Below are 20,266 nucleotides of genomic sequence, written 5' to 3'. Positions count from 1 at the left end.
CAAGTTTCTTGTATCTGAACAACACTTTTTTGATTTAGGTAGAGGTTTACAACACTTGAAATTGTTATTCATCGTAAAAAACTACTTGCTTTTTAACTTGAAACGCTAAGAGAGATGAACTGAATGGAACAGGTGTATATGTAGCAGAATAATTACAATGTTGACATTATACCTATCTTCATTAGGTACAATTGATTATAGCAAACTTTTTTAAGTGTGAGGTAAGAAGCCTCCACGGGGTGCCTTTTTATGTAGTTGTGATATCGCGGGATGAGCTCTTAAGGTGATTCCTTGTTGAGTCCACAAATGGCCGCCACGTAGGCTATACATGCACTTCCACTTCGAATTTTCAATTACACAAATCTTGGGAATCGGTGCCCCATTTCACCTGAAATTGCTACTTCATGTATGCTGCAAACGTGGAGTAACAATTTGAATGTTGCACGTGTCGTAAAAGCTTATATTTGTGCACTTAAAGTTTCGACGTGGTTCCGAGAATAAGTATGTCACAGTGATTCACCTTAAGGCACAATATGGTATACGTCAGAGAAGTACCTAGAGAATTTATCTCAATTACAGGTTTAATAACATATTTGTTTACCTGTTTATGTTTTGAGCCTCTGTTATGACATACACAATTCTATCCAGGTATACAACTAATAGAGGACAGAAAAAAGGCACATGAGTGGGTTTGTTGATTATTTGAGTATAAATATTTGGGGGTATTTACTTATAAACTTGTTTCTTTTCCGCTGCATCTAAAGGGTGTCCACGATGAAATTGCCACACACAAAATTGATTCGCAAAATTCGAGTTTTCATCCGATTGCCATCAAATTTTCAGGGATTGAGAAATAACTATTAAACTTCATTTTACCATTTTACTCGTATTTTATTTACAGTCCATACGCAAATTCCCGCACCTTGGCCTTAACCCCGGCCATAAGATTCTGCACAACCTGTGAATCAACCGTTTTTTGCATGTAAACCCATACTTTATTCAGTTCCTCGACTGTCTTCACTACCTTAGGTCGTTTAAGAAGGTGCTGCTTCATAATCGCCCAGTACTTCTCGATGGGGCGGAGCTCCGGAGTGTTGGGAGGGTTGAACATTTTCGGCACAAAATTGACCTTATTGTCCGCATACCACTTCAGCACATCCTTGGAGTAGTGGCATGAGGCCAAATCCGGCCAGAAGATTGTTGGGACGTTGTGGGCCTTCAGGAGAGGAAGCAACCGCTTCTGGAGGCACTCTTTTATGTACACCTGTCCGTTCATCGTGTCCTGGGTCACGAAAGGTGCACTCCGCTTCCCTCACGTGCAGATGGCTTGCCAAACCAGGAATTTCTTCGCAAATTTGGACATCTTCTGAGTGCGGACATGCTCCGGAACGCTGAACTTATCCTTGGCCGTGAAAAACAGGTTGCCGGGGATCTGTTTGAAGTCGGCCTTCACATATGTTTCGTCGTCCATGATGCAGCATTCAACTTTCGTCAGCATGTTGAGGTACAACTTCCTGGCACGAGTTTTGGCGGACTTGTTCTGCTTCTCGTCGCGATTAGGGGCCTTTTGTACCTTGAACGTTCGAAGTCCAGCCTTAGTTTTGGCCTTCTGGACAAAAATTCGGCTTAGGTGCAGCTTCTTAGCCACATCCCTAACGGAGGCGTTCGGATTTCGGTTGAAGGCCCCAACTACGCGGTTGTGATTTTTGGTGTTGTACGGAATACTTTTTCCTTCACTTCTGGGCTTCCGATCGGTGGTCAACCGTTCCTCGAACCGCTTAATCACTCGCGACACCGTGGAATTCGCGATTCCCAACGTTTTAGCGATGGAACGATGCGAGAGATCCTTGTTCTCGTGATGAATGCGCAAGATTTTATCACGCACGAGCTGTTCTTTCGACTCCATTTCCGCGAGTTTTGATCACAGGACTTTAAAACTTGCAGGATGTAAATAATGCACTATGAACTAAATCCACCCAAATTTTCATTAAATTCTACCCAACGGTTAAAAAGTTAGAGCAATTTCATAGTGTGGCAATTTCATCGTGGACACCCTTTAAATAGAAACGGGTAAGTCTGACAGCTACCATATTTGAGAATGAATTGTTTGTTTTTTAATATATATTCATGGAAAAACATCTCGTTGCTGGACATCACGTCTAACATTTGAAAATGGCCCAAAATGTAGAAAATTATTATAATTAATAAACTTGAGAACGGCTGGACTTAGGAAAAAAGTTTTTATGTGCAAAGTTTTTGAAAACTATGCGTACAATCCAAATAAATTATTATTTTACTAAAAAATATGCAATTTCACCAACTTGTAAAAACCAACAAAAATTTCAAAAATTATAGATTTTTTTTTAAGAAAGTTACCAGCATACACTCTTCACCAAATATTAGGGCATTTTTTCAGTTTTCTTGAAAAAAAAATTTATAAAGATCGAAGGGGGGGTGTTTTGAGATAATCATTGTTTTACGTTTTTTAAATACTAATTTACTAAGTTTTTCTTTCAGTGTATTTTTTCCGCAAAGATAATTTAACTACCTAAAACTTCTTCTCATATGCCATTTTGATCAGATCAATAGTTTTCAATTTATTATTTTTTGAAAAAAAATAATCCATTTTTTTATACGCCCTTTTCAAAAGTTACTCTGGAGGAAAAAATCATATTTAAATGAAAAATGCAACCATTAGTAGCAGCGAACACGTGAGAAATGTTTCATTCAAATCGGAAACACTCATGTCCAACCGGTTTGCGTTTTGGGCTGGAAATGCTCTATGGGGATCTGAAACCAGTCTTCTGGAACTGGTTCCACTCAAATTGGTCCAGCAATGTCTGCGAAAATTGAGTGAGTTATACTCATACGAACCATACATACATATATACACACATACAGAAACCTTTTCCGATCCTGTTGAGATGAGTCTATTGGTATATACCATTCGTTTCTCCGGGTCTTAGAACAAAATTGTGTTTTTCAAGTGATATCATAGCCTTGGTGTACGAGAAAAGCAAAAAGGTTGGTATCAGCAAATTGCGTTACATTTAGCTTCCTAGTTTTTCTCAGCCAGGTATGTAATTATTTTGCAAAATGTAATGAATACGTTGCTTGATATAGTGGAATTGGATGTAATAGTCCGTAGGCCAACATTACACAGATAAAAATTCTGAATTTTAATAGTGATGTAAACATTCATTCATGTAAGCTTGTATTTCATTTCACGCAATCGAGCAACTTGTAAACAATGTTGTTTACAGCAATTTGCTTTTGTATACAATATTTGCTATACTGCATGAAATGTCTCAGAACTTTACATGATATATAATGAAAACTTATATGATATGTGACGCTCCTTTTATGTGCATCATACTGAACAGAAATTTACACTACTTTTTCGAACTGTGTAGAGCCATTTCCCCTATCTGACTTTAAAACTGTATTTGTAAAATCGTTACAGTGTTAGTGTTTAGCGCCAATTAATCATTTTGTCAAGCTTCTGCATTCATGTTCCATCAGATGTCATTGCTGTTATTTGTGGTGACATCTATAGGAAACTGCGCTCAATATGTTTTCCGTTAATTATTCACATATGATATTGCAGTGCAAAACGTGTCTGGTACCTCTATATATGCATTTAGATTAATATTCGAAGTCCCTCCCTTTCCACACATTCTGCAAACAAATTAGCTCACCCCTCAAAGAACTTCCCGCATATTTTTATCAATGGGGCGGGGCAAAAAGTATCTTTTGTGCAAAATATGTCAAAAAGGAGGGACTTCGAATGTTAATCTAAATGCATATATAGAGGTACCAGACATGTTTTGTAGTGTCAAGTACTCTTTTTTGTAATCTGTGAAAGGGAAATCATAAATCGAGTGTCATCAAAATACATGGCATGTTGAGAGATTGAACTCGTGAGAGCAATTTTTCTCTCTTAAATTTGAATTTTTTGGCTCTCTGGGGACTGGTAGTAAAGCAGATAAAATTTTATGGGGAAAAATCATTTTTATTTAACTATAGCTTGTTGAACAATAATTTCCGAGAAAAAACTGAACGACAAAGTCCCTGACTAATTTATTTAGGTGGTCGTTCACTGTTTTTGACCTGAATGTGCACCGAAAGCGAATTATTCCCACTTATTTCAAATTCTATATGGGGATTTCTATCACGTCCTACCAGCGGAACAGCGCCATCTCTGTACAAAATGACCGGACGATATGATTAATTCATCGTATGTACTTGACTTCGTTGTGCAGTAATCTCAATTTCTAAATGATCTTTATTTCGATACTCCCTCCTTCCTATCTGAATCGTTTCAGCAACCCTGATCCTGATTCATCAACATTTTTGAGCACGAAGTGTTTAGAATCGTGTTAATTAGCTTATAGATTGCTCGTTTGATTGTCGATTTCTCCATATTTAGGTAGTGGAAACTTCAATCTCGAGATGTTGCTCTTATTAGAAAACAAATTCCTGTAAAAGCTCGGAAAGTTTTACTCAGTCTATGAGTTAACTACATTTTCAAGAATTTGAGTGTACTAATCTCAACTTTGAGTCGACCTAATTTGTCATGTAATCGTAATTTATTTTTTATTTATTGCTTTTCACGTATACGGCGTAAATTGATGCATTCCCAACTCCAATTAGGTTCAATTCGTTAAAAACAGGTCTTTTTTGCTCGAACATGACTTTAACTGACATGTCAGATTTTTTATAATTTAATGCAGTCCAATTACAGACATTTTTGAAATTCACATACATTTGTCGCAGACTTCTAAAAAAAAAAAAAAATCTGGCATCTCTGACTAAAATAGAAAGTTTTTCTTCCGACAGTTTCATCTAAGTATTCATCTTTGGTTTTATTTTGTTGCTGCACCTTTACTGACTGAGTCAGTTGCCATTAGATTTCCTTAAAAGCATCCAAATTGAGCATTTCATCGCTTGTTTTCCGCTTCATTTTTTTCACGATTCACCAAATCATCATCAACCTACCGAAATCAAATTCGGATTCGTAGCATTCATCGTTTATATTCTGAAAATAGACCAGACATGCTGCAACAGATCGGACCAAGTTTATTGACTGGTGAAAAAGAAAGCTATTGTGTGGCTTCCTCACAATTCACGAACCACCACATGGAGGAGCAGCAAACCAGGGGCAACTGCAATGTCTTTTCGTCTATCCGTTGGGTTCATTTACTTTTCCAAATTGATTTCCGCTTTACCGGTTTAGTCAAAGTTTTCCATTGCTTGATTCCGAGCAAGTCTCGAGCTGACTTGGTGCTACATCTTTCCTAGTATAGTAAGGTAACAATCGGTTGCCGTTTTGAATGCATCACATTCCCGGCATAGTTCGTGCAAAGAGTGTCAGGAATTGAACGGAACGATATGCACATTCCTCTTCAACTTCGTGTGCAGGGAGGCGTTGTTTGATTGTAGGGTGACTTAGCTTATGTTGGGTTTCACTGGATGATTTTTTTTTCGAGAATGAAACGTTTGACAAAAATTAAATATATCCTTCAAAAATCGTCAAATGAGACGCATCGAATAATATTGAAATCAAGATCCAATATAAGGTCCGTTGCCGTATCACTGAATTGAGAAGATTGCAATATGAAGGTGTTATAACATAAGTGTTCAACCGAAAAATAAAGTGCTCTCCAGGAAATGCAATCAACGGTGGTTCAAGAATGACTTTATGATTACAGATAGAAAAAAATCTTTGGAGCATCCGTTAAACCATTATTACAATGATTTCAAAATTCAATTTTCTGTTGAAGCCCTTATGGCCGATAGTAATAAGCTTAATGTAGATGCTTATAATGTAAACACACCATGTTGAGATGATACGTTAGACTCTCGGTTAAGTCGTGTCCATTTAAGCTAAGTAAAAAAAGCAGAGGAGTGTGAGGCTAACTCTTTACTGAGCAAATTCGCCCTTTGAGAATGCATTGCTATTTTATAAATGGTATCAGAACGTTGGCTTAGGCGGAACGTGCCAGATGGTAGATTTGGGCCTCAGCTTCCTACAGCCTTTCTCATCAATTAACTGGCAGAAAGGGAATGCCCACTTAAAAAAAGTTTACCAAATATTCGGAATCGTATTTGTGCTGCTGCAGGCCAGTATTATTTCTAATGGCAAGACGTTTCATAGTCAGATTTATACCAATAGTACGAAAAAGATTCAATTTGTTTAATGTTCACCACAGACTTGGGTAGTGAATAGAGGCTGCAAGGTGTGATAACCCAGCTACCCAACCGAAGGAACACGCAATCGTGTTACTGAGAAATCACTCGATACGGGCATCCAATTATAGCCAACGACTCCGCTTTCTCCACATTCCGTACTCTTCCGGATTCTCTTCGCTGTCCCCCGCCAAGGTGATGCCGATAAGGATCATTCCGGCGATAACACATACTGCTTCCGGCGAGATGGTTCTGTGCTCTCTCACGACTCGCATGGCCATGAACCGGAACGTACTGCTCAGTTTCCTTTTGTTCTGCTTCGTTTCCAGCACACTGACCAGCAGACGCCTCTTGCTACTGCTGGGAACAGAGTTGTTCGGCATGATTCTATCTATCGCGCCGATGGCCTTCGAAGACTTCTCACAGGTATATTCGACGTGACTGTTGAAGTTTAGCCGGTCATTGATCATCACTACCAGGTATTTCAACACACGCTTCGAGGCTATGGCGTGCTCGCCGACGGTGATTTCAGCCTGCTGCACCGCCTTACAGTTACTGACCAATAGCACCTCTTCCAGCGTCTCGCCTGTTACGGTCAAGACGACGTCGTCCGCAAAGCCAACGATCTCAACTCCGTTGGGCTGCTTTAGCGTTAGCACGCCGTTGTACATCCCGTTCCAAAGCGTTGGACCAAGGATGGAACCTTGTGGAACTTCCGCTGTGATCCTAATCGATCTATGTCCCAAGTTTGTCTCGTATACCAGAACTCGGTTTTGGAAATAACTCCTTAGGATCTTGTACAGGTAGTCAGTGACTCTCATTCTAGCGCTGTGGAACGCATTCTTGACGTCGATCGTTATCACGGCGCAATATCGATCTCCTCTCCGCTTTTTTTGGACGCCTTTTCGGCTCTCTCGACCACTGTCCGAATTGCGTCCAACGTTGATCTCCCTTTTACGGAATCTGAACTGCCTCTCCGACAATTCGTGCTCACTCTCCGTGCATTTCGTCAGCCTGTTTAGGATGATCCTCTCCTTTTGGTTTTCCGAGTGTATCCAGCAGACATATAGACCTGTACGATGCTGGATCCCCCGGCGGTTTTCCTGGTTTCGGCAGCAACGCTAGTTTCTGTATTTTGCACCTGTCAGGGAAGTGACCCTCGTTCAAGCATTTCTGAAGCACCATACCAAACATGTCCGGGGACGCCTGGATCGCCGCTTTCAACGCTACGTTGGGGATTCCATCCGGACCGGAAGCTTTCTTCACCTTCAATCCTTTCGCCACAACTAGGAGTTCCTCGTTGGTGATTTCGGTGTTATCTTCCTCTCCCTCTCCGTACGGTGTAGTAGGTGGCCAGGTCGTTGGATCGTGCTTCGGAAAAGTCCTTTCACGATGACTTTCAGCTTCTCGGCGCACATTTCACCGGGCATCGTTGGACCTCTGATCTTGGTCATCACGACTCGGTATGCGTCGCCCCAGGGGTTGGCATCAGCGTCTCGCCACAGCTCCTTAAAACAGTTTGACTTTCTCTGCTTTATCTCTCTCCCGAACACTCCTCTTCGTTCCTCTCTACCTGCCTCTGCTCTTGCTCTCTGAATACGTGGCTCTGAAACAACTAGCACCGAGGGTGCGAAGTACCTCGTTCCACCAGTAAGCTGGACGCCGTCTGTTATTTGGCTCCAGTTGGCTCAGCATGGTCGTGTCACATGTTCTCAATAACGTTTATATCAGCTTGTCCGCGTTCAGATCCGTGGGGCCCCTATCCACACGGAGTGTTTCAACGAAAAGATCCTTGTCAAAAGCTTTCGTTTTCCATTTCCAGTCGCAAGCTCTCATACGCCGTACTGCCACGGTATTCCGTAGACCAATGCCATTTCGGATCGCCTGGTGGTCACCAGGCATGGAAAATCATTTACATTCATTTCGTGCATTCATTTACATTCATTTGTCTCTGGCTTTTTCCATCAATAGAACTCCGTAAAGCAATGTATGAAACTTATGACAACAATTCAAATCTGTATCTTTTATGCATGATGAACTAGAGCAAACTGAACCCACCATTGTTTTTGAGTGAATGTAAATTACATTCACCGAAAAACAATAACATGTTCTGCCCACTCTAGTTCATCATGCATAAGAGATACAGATTTGAGCTACAAAAGTTGTAGTTAATTATACAGCCTACAAAAGCTTCATGCATAATTTTACGGAATTCTGTTGATGAAAAAAGTTAGAGGCAAATGAATGCCAATGAATGTACGAAATGAATGCAAATGATTTTCCATACCTGATGGTCACTATGGCTATACTCTTCGCACACTCTCCAATTCATGTTTGTCACCAGCGACAGACTGCAGAAAGTGACGTCGATAATGGATTCCTGACCATCTCTGCGAAAAGTGCTGCTGGTGCCTTCGTTCGACAGCATAACTTCAAGCTTTGCCAGAGCTTCCAGCAGACTGTGTCCTCTTGCATTGGAACATCTGCTACCCCACTCCACCGAGTCTTCTCCGATGACTACCGGTCTTCGTCCGATCAGCTCTTTGGTAAGTTCATCCAGCATCTCATGGGACTGCTCCATCTTCCATCTCGGGGGTGCGTAACAACTGCCTATGAAGATTCTGTTAATTTTGACGACCACAAAACCTTCGAATGAGCTCGCAACCACTTCTTGAATGGTGTATCTGCCCATAGTTTGTAGAGCAACCATCCCAGCTGTATCCGTTATCGGGAGGGACTCGATACGGTTCCGCGATGATTGCAACGTCGCACTTTGTTGTGTTGTTGACTGACACAACAGTTGCTGTGCAGTGTCGCAATTATTGATGTTTATTTGGGTTACCTCCATTACTGTTGGCCTGCCATCGCCTTTTTGTATGCTAGGCATTTGAAGCCTCCCATCGTATGGTCGTTTCCGTACTCTTTTTTGCAGAGCATGTACCTCGGTTGCTTCGTGTAACCTCTTGCAATGTGATTTTTCTCTCTGCATTCCTTGCACAGATCAGATCTGTCAGGGCCATTGCAGTTCCTCGCTTGCCTTACCTTACTTACCAATAAGACTAAGGCCTTGTTGTCCTCTGCTGTCCGAAGAAGTCATCTCCACTCTACTCGATCCATGGCCACAGTTCACCAGCCTCGTAGTCTGCGAAGGATCCGCCAGTCGCCTCATAGATTAACCTATCGCAGCCCGGGAAGCCGAGCGATTTGCGGTTCCATGTTCCGAGTTTCCAATCGTAGTCCTTATTTCGTCGCGTAGGTCTGGCACTAGGACGGTGATCAGCCGCTCCTAACATGGAGAACAGACGCCGTTTTGAGCCGCACCTCCATGGTGAACAGACGCTCGGGTATGATTTCCTCTATCACCGTACTATGGTTACCGCGCCAGTTTTCGCGTTGCACCTCTTCACTTTGCTATTGCCGGACTGGCAACATTGCCTAGGCTACGCCACCCAGCTGTGTCCATGTTTAGCTGGTAGTCTTTTGATATCATATGACTCGGGGAGGCGTGAAGTAGGAACTTGTGAGGACCAGGGCTAGGTATTCCGTTCCTTCCAGGTTGTCAACTTACCATTTTGCAGTTCCTTGCATGGTGACCGAAACCCATGTACTTGAAGCATCGCTCCAGTTGCTTGGTAACCCGAGCAGTGGCTTTCAGCGAGCACACTGACCACCCAACCTTGACCTTGTCCGTCTCCAACAGCTTGTTCGCTGCAACTGTCGAAAGCCGTATCACCGCCGTTTGCATGCCGCCGTACCACCATAGAGGTAACTCTAAGACCAGAAGGTCGCGAAAAAACGTGCTCAACTTTTTGGCTCAGCTCTGGTACGCTCTTCGGTCCCAAGCTAATCGATGCACCCCTCGAAACATAGGAAAATCCACGCTCCCCTCATTTTGTCTGTCAAACTTTCATAGCGAATCAAAATAAAGATAGTGTAGTACTAGAATTTCAACTAGAATGGGCTACGTTAATCGTTTTCTTGGGACCAATAGGCTAGTCAAGTAGTGATCCAATTTTAAATCGTAATCCAACGGGTAGTACCACTGTCTACTGGGATAGAGCTCTTACACTCGCCCCTTCACCAAGAGACATTTCGACGAGCTTCTTGAAGGCTGTGCTCTTGAACGAAGGATCCTTCTTCAGCTCAAATAGCATCTCGCCTTTCTGGGTGCACCGGGTTTTCAAGACGCTCTCTCCTAGTTCCTTCAATTCCGGATCCTCTCGAACCTTCCGAAGGAGTGCTGCGTACGTCGTTTTGTCCTTTGCTTGGACGATCAGAGCATCGTCTGTGCTTCGCTCCCGACGAGGCCTGGGTTGCTCCTTATTCTGTTCTTCTTTCTTCTTCACTTCTTTTTCCTTCCGTTTTTTCCACTTCTCCTTGGGCTCCTCGACGGTACGCCATCGTTCCTCCTTGCTGTCTTCTTTGTCGTTCTTGAGTTTTTTCAACTCCTCTTCCTCTCCTGGCGTTTCCTTTTTCCTCTTCAACGAGCGTGGATTTCGGGATCGCTTCGGCGTCTCCTGTGATTCAGCTGCTGATTTTTCCTTGGCTTCAATCAGTGCCCTTACGGCAATTGTCCTCAGCGCAACCTGTTCAAGTTCGGCAGCAATCATGGCGGATTTGATGCCCATCACCATTTCCTTTATTGCCTTGTGGACGATGCTCTTATCCTTGACGAAGTCATGGAGTTCATTGATCCTCCTCCTGACCTCCTTCATTTTGGTCTTCCCAAGATGCAGTCCTTCTTGGAGTGTGCTACTGCGTGATTTCGGTGTGAACATCTGGCTTAGTACAAGACCTAGCTCTCCTTGGTGTCCTTGCTGCTCACCTTGGGACTTACCGCTGCTGTTTGAACTCGCTGTGGTCACCAGGTTCAACACTGGTGATCTCTACAATAACCCACCCCTTGCGAACACGTTCGCTCCTCCGTTTTCACTGTCTGGCGTCTTACCATCGTCCTTCTTTCTTTTTCTCCATTCTGTTTGGTCCCCCTTCCGGGCCGCTTTCTCCACTCGTTGTATGTAGTCGCCTATCGTGATCGCAATGCAATCAGGGAGACCATGCTAGGGTTTTTTTTCTCCGTGCTGAGCACCAATGCTACCGACGCCAGGAAGGGAGCTCCCACACCTGGATCCTACCACCTACCGACCCATCAACTCAGGCGTGATCAGAGATGTTATGCCTCAGAACATCCCGGCGGCGCTGACTGGAATTGAACCCAGGCCTGCTGGGGGGAGAGGTAATCACGCTTACCACTACACCACTGGCGCCTACAAATCCATGCTAGGATTGACACGGTCCTTAATGGGGGCCGTGTTCAGAGCCAGATCAGCGATCATGCGAGATCACCAGCCACCAATTTGTGACGAGTTTTGAACGTATTCTGAGGCCTGCCAAGGTTTTACCGGGACGGGGGCAGTCACACTATTAGCCCACTCGCAGAATATTACTGGCGTCGATCCCAATGTGCCGGTTGGCTCTCCTGCGGGTTGACGAAACTTGTTAACGCACCAGTGCTCGCGTCGTTCCCCCTCGAATTGCTATTGTCGGAAGGACAACATTGCCTAGGCTACACTGTGGGGCGGAGTGAGATTGGTACTTATGAGGACCACCCTGGCCTGTAGCGAAGTTGGTACGGTTTTCTATCCACTAGTTGTCTTGCGCAGTTCCACTAAAACCCATCCCTTGCTCTCTCCTCTACCTGGATACCCCCGGGGCCACGGTAAAGAGACTACGTCAGGGGGTGGCTGTGTTCATGCACTTCTCATTCTCTCGGCACTAGCTGGCGTTTAGATCGCTGCTCCTCTCTCCATTGACGCTGCAGCTCTGACAGTATTTGATATGAGATGGCCAATGGCTGTGATGCGGGATGTAGGTTCAGAATGGATGTAAAATGAGGGTACATTTAGATTTCACACCGATTAGAGTATTTCAATACAACATAAGATAAGTATAAGATTTTAATTCCTTTGTCTTTTGTCTCTCTTTACTAGTTTTTGTTTGTCTTGTCCCCCCGTCTCGATGAGTCTCATCGTCGCCCACTGGCCACTATAGCCGGTCGAACTCAAGATGAAACTAGAACCGCACTACCTTTCATACTGGCAACAACGCTCTGATGAGACAACGAAACCTTACCCCCAAGCTCCTTCCCTGATCCTATCCTTTGACAATGTACATCTCTAACCTCGAGTAAGCCACGAGTATTCGGCCCAACTCCTACTAGATATAGAATTAAGTGAATTTTGTTACAAACAAAGAACAATGAACTATCGGCTCCGTAAAGCTAACGTGATTAAGCCTTCCAAATAAACGAACTAGTTATAAAAAAAAAAATTGGAAAAATTTGCTTTTTTAAGTTGGACTATGCTTGTGATTGCTATATGGAGGTACACTTTGGGAAAACCGAAAATGGAACATGTAACAAAATTATGAAAGATTTTGAACGTTAATAACTCAGCTGCCCCTTGACCAATTTCAATAATTTTTTCACCAATCGATCATAAATATTCCTACGCATTATCTTTTTTTTTTTTTCAAAATGTCACTATTGAAAATTGCACGAATGTGCAACTGTTGCAATAATACTCAAAATTATCCCTAACGCAAATTTCAAAGTTGAATTGCATCCGGTCTCACCAAACGGTGTTTATTCAATCACCGCGTGGTGAGTGGTGGTGTTCTCCGGTACACAAAGAAAGGCTCCCAGCAAGCAGCTAGCTATCAAGACTGCCCTCAACTGCTGATCGGATTCAGTTCCAAATACCGTGTGTGGTAGTGTCCGATCGTCAACATCAGCAGCAGCAGCAGCAGTGCTTTCGGCGCGTGGCGTTAAACATTGTTCTCCAGTACACAACGAAAGGCTGCCTGCAAGCAGCGAGCTGCATCCATAGAAGGAGGAAGAAGCCGCAACGCTATTGATCGGAATCAGTAGCTCTTCGTGAGTCGCTGTGGGCCATCTATGCCAAGCGCGTCATACTTAAGAGTATAAACAGAGAACTCCATTCAAATTCCTATTCCTACACAAAACACAAGCTCCTGCTGCAGTTAACAAATAACATTTATTATATAAGAAAACGTAGTCCTACGTCACCATTGCGTACAACCCCATAGGGCTGTTCCTTGTAGTTTTTCGTTTATTGATTTATTTGATAAGGCTCATTCGAATTAACTTTACAGAGCCGAGGATTCTTGTTCACTATACAATAGATCTTAAAACTATAATCAAAAGGTACAACACAATAAATACTTTATCTTCTGCTGTCCAATAAGCCTCCTCCATCAGAAAAGGATCAGCTTTCAGTGGTTTAATTGTATGGCAGTATAGCCAACGGGGGGCAGAGCCCTTCCATTATGGTAATGGACGCAAAACGTGGTCAAACGTGTGTTTTATACAAATGATATCAATTTTCTGTCATATTGTATCTTCAAGTGATTTTCGCAAGCGCCACATTTTATTCAGGCTCTTTGGAACAATATGTGGTGAAATATGCAGTGAATTACACACACCAATGACCACTGTCATCACTTACTGACACATGAAATCTGCCCCGACCAACCTGGCAGAACGCGCCCTAACCCTCACTGAACCAAAGGGCAGGGTTCTAAACTATTTATAGATCTTCTAAACTTCTAAACTATTTATAGATCTTCTTCCAAATGCTACAGCTTCAAAGTTTGCTGCACTTATATGTTACTCTTTGAATTTTCACGAAGTTCCACACCCGGAGTTTCTTGAACTTGTTCGTAATTCCTTGTAATATTAGGTATACAAAATATTGGCCTGAAATGGTGTGGAGGTCCCGAACAATAACGAAGTTACCAGAAATTAAATAATGTTCCCTTAACCTCTACGAAGAACTCCAAACTTTAATAAAGCTCCCACTTCTAAGTAGCTTTCTGATTTTGTACAAAGCTTCCTTAATTTCTACGAAATTTTTTGAAGTTCTATGAAATTCCCTGAATTTCTACTGAGTTTCCTGAATTTGTACGCTTTAGTTCCCTGATAGTTTTAGAAGTCCTTGACGCTTTACGAAGTTCCCTGAAGTTATAAAAAAAAATCCCTGAGCTCTTTGCCAATTTGTAGAGCCTGAACACATTTTATTATGCTATCGATTAAATATTGACATAATATAGTTTTTTGAAATAGATTTTAATATTCTAGATCACTAAAAAATATTTCAACATTCAGGACATTCAGAAAAATGGTTGTTTGTTGTTCAATTTTATTAATTGCTCTTGAAAAAGTACCCTCGAACCTGCTTTACAAACAACCGGTGTTAAAAAAACATCCTATATTCGTGGAGGAAGGCTAGATAAATCTGAAGGGGACCTGGTCCCCGTGGTATCTCCATTAGCTGCGCCAATGATAACTTAAATTTAATTTGCCTCACTGGGCTGGATTATGTTTGTAAGAATTGTAATATGTACACACTTAAAAAAGTTCATGTTAAATTGGGTGCTCTGAGAGTGACATATACGAGCGTCAATTTCGACATAAATTTGAGTCATAACAGACTCGAAACATAGCTCAACGTACTTTTCGTCGAGCAACGAATTTTTCAGTCTCGGAGCACTCAATATTACATGACATGTTTGTTTACGTCTCATCTTTTATGTCAAAGTTGGATTCCGTCACGTGTCAAAATTAGTTATTTCTAAGTGTGTACGTCAGAAGGGTCTGATCTCATCATAGGTGGATAAACCATGGTTTCCTTCCCCACCGCACTGTATCCATTCCTACTATGTGAAGCTTTCGCTGCACAAAAGCAGCGAAAACTAATCACAGTCGAGTGCAAAGTACCGTTGCAGTGGGAGCAAAAAAAAAAAGCTCGTTACAATCATCTGTTTGATGGCGTTATTTCCGTAGTTACCAGCGTGCAACCATGCCATGCTATTTTTGTCGCTCTTCAAACACTGCACACTGCAATGCTATACGATCATGCCTTATTCTGTAGACAAAAGCCAAAAAATAATGCATAAGTGCATGGAACCAAATCCGTGCTGCGTCGCAGCGTTCCACAGGCTGCTCACTTCTGATATTTTTTATGCATTCGTGCAGCCCTACCATCATCTCAGAGTTTTTTTTTGTTCAACTATACAAGTCATTCTTCCGCTAAGACGGGCGGAATTTCAACCGGATGTCATTTGTTTCCAGCAGGAAATCCTGATTTATTACATTCTTGGGAGAGGATTTCTTCTCGGAAGCGACCCTATAAGAAATTATGAACTTTGGTAGAAGAAACTGGAAACTCAATGGATATGGGATATGGGACGGAACGAGTGATGAAACGGATTTTAAATTTAAGGGGCATAGACTTCACTGGTGCTTACGTTTTCAGAAAATTATCATATTTCGCCACATAAAAATTCATAACGGCTCTTAGCAACTATTTACTATTAACACTTCAAACTTGATCATTGGTACCTATCACGTTCGAGTATGCTTGCACATCACTGCCATAGAGTTCACAGTCACTTTCCCTTTCAGTTTTGTTGTTTCCACAGAAAAAAAAGTCCATCTTCTTGTATAACTTTGGCCAAGCAAAGACGGGAAAGATATGAAAAAGTTTTACTTTATAATTAAATGAAACAACCATTTTCGTTTCGTACTCTGGGCGATGTTTCGCCGTGTCGTCGTGTTGCTCTCTTTCGCCTCTTCTTGGTGAGCACTGTGTAAATTTAAAAACTTTCCGCAACCAACCTTTGACAGAGCTGGGTGATTCTCGGAGGAGCAACATTGCTTGTTGAACTTTTATATGCTAGTTCAAGTTGAAGTTACTCTGGATAGCTTTGGAGAAAGTTTGTTTGCTTTTTCTAGTGGGCAAACGTACTTCAGGGGACGGTAATTGTGTACACTGTGCTGAGTTGCCTACCAAAGACGGTCAAGTTGTGGGAAAGGTTGCAGCAATAGGCCTTAAAAACTTGGCCTCTCGCGGTTAGCTGGTGCAGATTTAAAAAGTTTGCACGGTGAGGTATGGGAGTTAAAATGCTTCTGTTTCTCAAAAAAAGCTTTTTTTTCGAAGATTATACTTAATAGAAGTATTATATTTAACATTAGGTTTTTTTAAAATATTTTATGGAAGTGATTCAGATAGGTAGACGTCGGATTTTTATACCATACAGTAACGACCAAATAAATTTGAAATACTTAATATGAAAAATATAAGCTTTTAAAAACTTTTGTTCCATATCTCGCCGCGCAAGATTTTAGAATCTACGTCATCAAGATGTATTTAAAGGTGGCCACGAGAGGCCAAGTTTTATAGGCCTATCTTGACCACTGCGAAAGTGTTAGAAAATATTGATCCATCCATTTGACATGGTGCATGATGTGCGAACACTGAGCCAACAGCGAGTTTCCATTTAAAGTTAGTACTTTCCTTTTTTATCAACTACTCAGCAGATGTCTCAAGTTTATTATGCCATTAAAGGAGTGGTCAAAAAGCATGGCATGGTGTCTGGTGCAAATCCCGATTCTTTTGAGTATCTTTTCTCAGAAAACTAAAAAACTTCGAGGTAATCATTTATTTGGCCACATTGTTTAAACGTCATTCAATACCGTTGGATTAAAGCTCTTGGTGCGTGCCTTCTTATAACAAATTCCATTGTTTGAATCCAGTTTGCATTGTTTTACCCTTTTTGCAGAAGGGTTATAATATCGATTATTTTTGTGTAAGGTTAATATTGAATTTCCTTCATACACCCATACTTTTCTCTATTTTCAAACCGCTTTTGTAAAAAAAAAGTTTCGATCAAAAATTACTTTTAAATGTATTAATCTTTCTATACGTACCTTTGGCTTTGATAAAGAGTCAAACATTGTTGAGATATTTTTAAAAATCTATCACTGTATCTTGATTCAAAATCCGTTGAACAAGCTTCAATTACAACGAAACACACTGAAACGTCATTGGATTTACTTCGGCATACGGATGAAGGCAGAAATATTGACTTTCTATGAGCGTATCTTTAGTTTCCGATAAGAATGGATGTAAATGTTATTATCTTTAGTTTTTTAATTCTTTATTGTTTCGAATTCAAATCCTGCGTACTCTTACGACACAGAAAAAAAATAATGAATATTAACTAGACAGTAATTTAAAAACAAGCAGAAGAAAAAACTCGCGTAATTCAATATCTAAAGACTGACTAAAAGTAAATTGGTACGCCCCTCGCACGCCGCTAGCACGCCTCTAGTGTAGAGAAACGATTTTTTTTGTATTTATTGAAGACATTTTAAATCCATAGATGAATTCATGTCTGTTTCAGTTGGTGGATGTGTGGGTGTGTGTGTTAGTGTTTATGGTTAATTGCACTTAGCTTTGTTTCGTCTCCTTCTGGTTCATCGTTGATCATAACATTGCATCTCTTTTACTTTTTCTTCTCAATGAATTTCACTTTTACTTCTTCTACATTTTCTTCATCTTCTTTCTTCATCATCTTCGTTTTTGTCCGTAGCCTTCGTCCGTTTCTTGTTATCCGCCATCTTGATATTTTGTTGACGGGTCTCCTTCATCTTGCTGAATTGGCTGCGTCATCTTCTTATATTTTCTTCACTTCTGATCATTTGTTGCTTAATGGTATTCTTCTTCATTCACTTTAATCTCTCTTCTTCTTTCTTCTCACTATACTTCAAATTATTTTCTTTACTTCTTCGTCATCTTCTTACTTCATCCTTGTGGAATTAAATGGAATTAAATTGCTTTGATTTTCTCTTCCACGTCTTTACGAATCTTCAATTTTCCATCGGTGTCGTCTTCTTCATTTCGCTATTTTCCGCTTTATGTTCTTGATCTTCTTCGTCTTTTTCCGCTTCATTTTCCGCTCCGCTTTTACTTCATCATAATTTTTCTTTTGATCTTCTTCTTCTTCTTATTCTTCTTCCATCCCCTATCCGCTTTGTATTCTGAATGGCCTTCACCTTATTTACATGACCGTATCAATTTGGCCCAGCTCAGTTCATCTTCTTTGATCTTCATCCAGTGACATGTTTGACTTCATCACATTCTTACTTCCTTCCTTGCTCAGTTAACTATTTCACCTTCTTGCCTCTACACCGGGATTCGGCTGCTCCATCTTCTTCACATTCTTCCTTCCAGCTCAGGAATACTTTGTTAACTTTGACAGTGGTTGTTGTTGTTGTTGTTTTTTATTATTGACATTTTACATCCTGGGGATGCATTCATGTCAGTTGAATCGGTTTTTGTGTAAACAGTGTGTGGGTGTGTTCAGAGTGATGTGAGGGTGAGTGTTAGTGTTTACGATACAATTCAAAATTCACTTAGCTTTCTTATCGTTTGCTCGTTTCCTGGTTCATCGTCTGAATGCTCATCTCATGGTTTACACTTCTTCTCCATAAATTTCTTCTTTACTTCTTCTATATATATATTCATATTCTTCATTCTTCATGATCTTCCGTATATTTTTTCCACATTATTTTTCGATTTCTCCGTTCCTTCCTTGCACTTCATTTTTATCTTCATTCTTCTGCATCTTCGATACTCATTCGTGTCTTCTGTAGTACTTTCGTTTTCTGCTTCATCTTCATCCTTTTTCACTCCATCTTCTTCGATTTCCATTCAGCATCTTCTTCATGAACTCATTTACTTCCAACATTCATCGGTAACATTCTTCCGCTGCATCTTCTTCCATTTCCTGTCCGACAGTGGTTTGTTTGCACTTAGAAGTATAGAACTATAGATAACAACTGGTACAAGTTGGATCAAAGTAGTCGACACAACAACAACAACAACAACAACAACAACAACAACAACAACAACAACAACAACAACAACAACAACAACAACAACAACAACAACAACAACAACAACAACAACAACAACAACAACAACAACAACAACAACAACAACAACAACAACAACAACAACAACAACAACAACAACAACAACAACAACAACAACAACAACAACAACAACAACAACAACAACAACAACAACAACAACAACAACAACAACAACAACAACAACAACAACAACAACAACAACAACAACAACAACAACAACAACAACAACAACAACAACAACAACAACAACAACAACAACAACAACAACAACAACAACAACAACAACAACAACAACAACAACAACAACAACAACAACAACAACAACAACAACAACAACAACAACAACAACAACAACAACAACAACAACAACAACAACAACAACAACAACAACAACAACAACAACAACAACAACAACAACAACAACAACAACAACAACAACAACAACAACAACAACAACAACAACAACAACAACAACAACAACAACAACAACAACAACAACAACAACAACAACAACAACAACAACAACAACAACAACAACAACAACAACAACAACAACAACAACAACAACAACAACAACAACAACAACAACAACAACAACAACAACAACAACAACAACAACAACAACAACAACAACAACAACAACAACAACAACAACAACAACAACAACAACAACAACAACAACAACAACAACAACAACAACAACAACAACAACAACAACAACAACAACAACAACAACAACAACAACAACAACAACAACAACAACAACAACAAGGGGCTGTTCATTAACTACGTAGAAAGTTTTTTTTTGATTATTGACCCCCTCCCCCTGCGTAGACAATTTTCCATACAAAATTTTTAAAATTTGTATGAACCGTGCACAATTATTATTATTATTATTTATCTTTATAAGGAAGGCTTTCAGCCTTGGGCTGGTTCGCCTCCAAAAACCGTGCACAATTGCCAACCCCCCCTAAACTGTATACGTAGTTTATGAACAGGCCCCAACAACAACAACAACAACAACAACAACAACAACACGGACCAGCCACTGCCTTTGACGGTGGGTGAGATGTGGAAGAAATACTACGACGAGCTTTCTCTGTTCAACAGCATTCGTATCGATCGTTGCGTCATTGTTCCAAAAGCAACATTGATCGAGATTCATTGCTTTTCCGATGCTTCGAACAAAGCATATGGTGGATGTGTCTATATAAGAAGTCTTATCTTATCTTATCTTTCTTTATTAAAAAGACTTTCAGCCATCGGCTGCTTCATCTC

At 40.9% G+C, this 20,266-nt stretch overlaps 1 protein-coding gene across 1 annotated transcript; it reads right to left on the bottom strand.

The window, feature by feature from the left end:
* Positions 1 to 10,235: 10,235 nt before the first annotated feature.
* On the bottom strand, positions 10,236 to 10,904 carry LOC135710592 (uncharacterized). The gene has a single exon (XM_065233200.1). The coding sequence runs from the start codon at positions 10,902 to 10,904 to the stop codon at positions 10,236 to 10,238; it is 669 nt and encodes a 222-aa protein (XP_065089272.1).
* Positions 10,905 to 20,266: the final 9,362 nt, after the last annotated feature.

This window comes from Ochlerotatus camptorhynchus, unplaced genomic scaffold, assembly GCF_037179485.1.
Source record: "Ochlerotatus camptorhynchus isolate MF236.1 unplaced genomic scaffold, CSIRO-AGI_Acam_v1.1 ptg000392l, whole genome shotgun sequence".
Lineage (NCBI taxonomy): Eukaryota > Metazoa > Arthropoda > Insecta > Diptera > Culicidae > Ochlerotatus > Ochlerotatus camptorhynchus.
This window is presented reverse-complemented; position numbering and strand designations above follow the sequence as displayed.

Excerpts from the sequence above, each read along its gene's own strand:
- LOC135710592 (XM_065233200.1), bottom strand. The coding sequence starts at position 10,904 with ATGAAGGAGGTCAGGAGGAGGATCAATGAACTCCATGACTTCGTCAAG.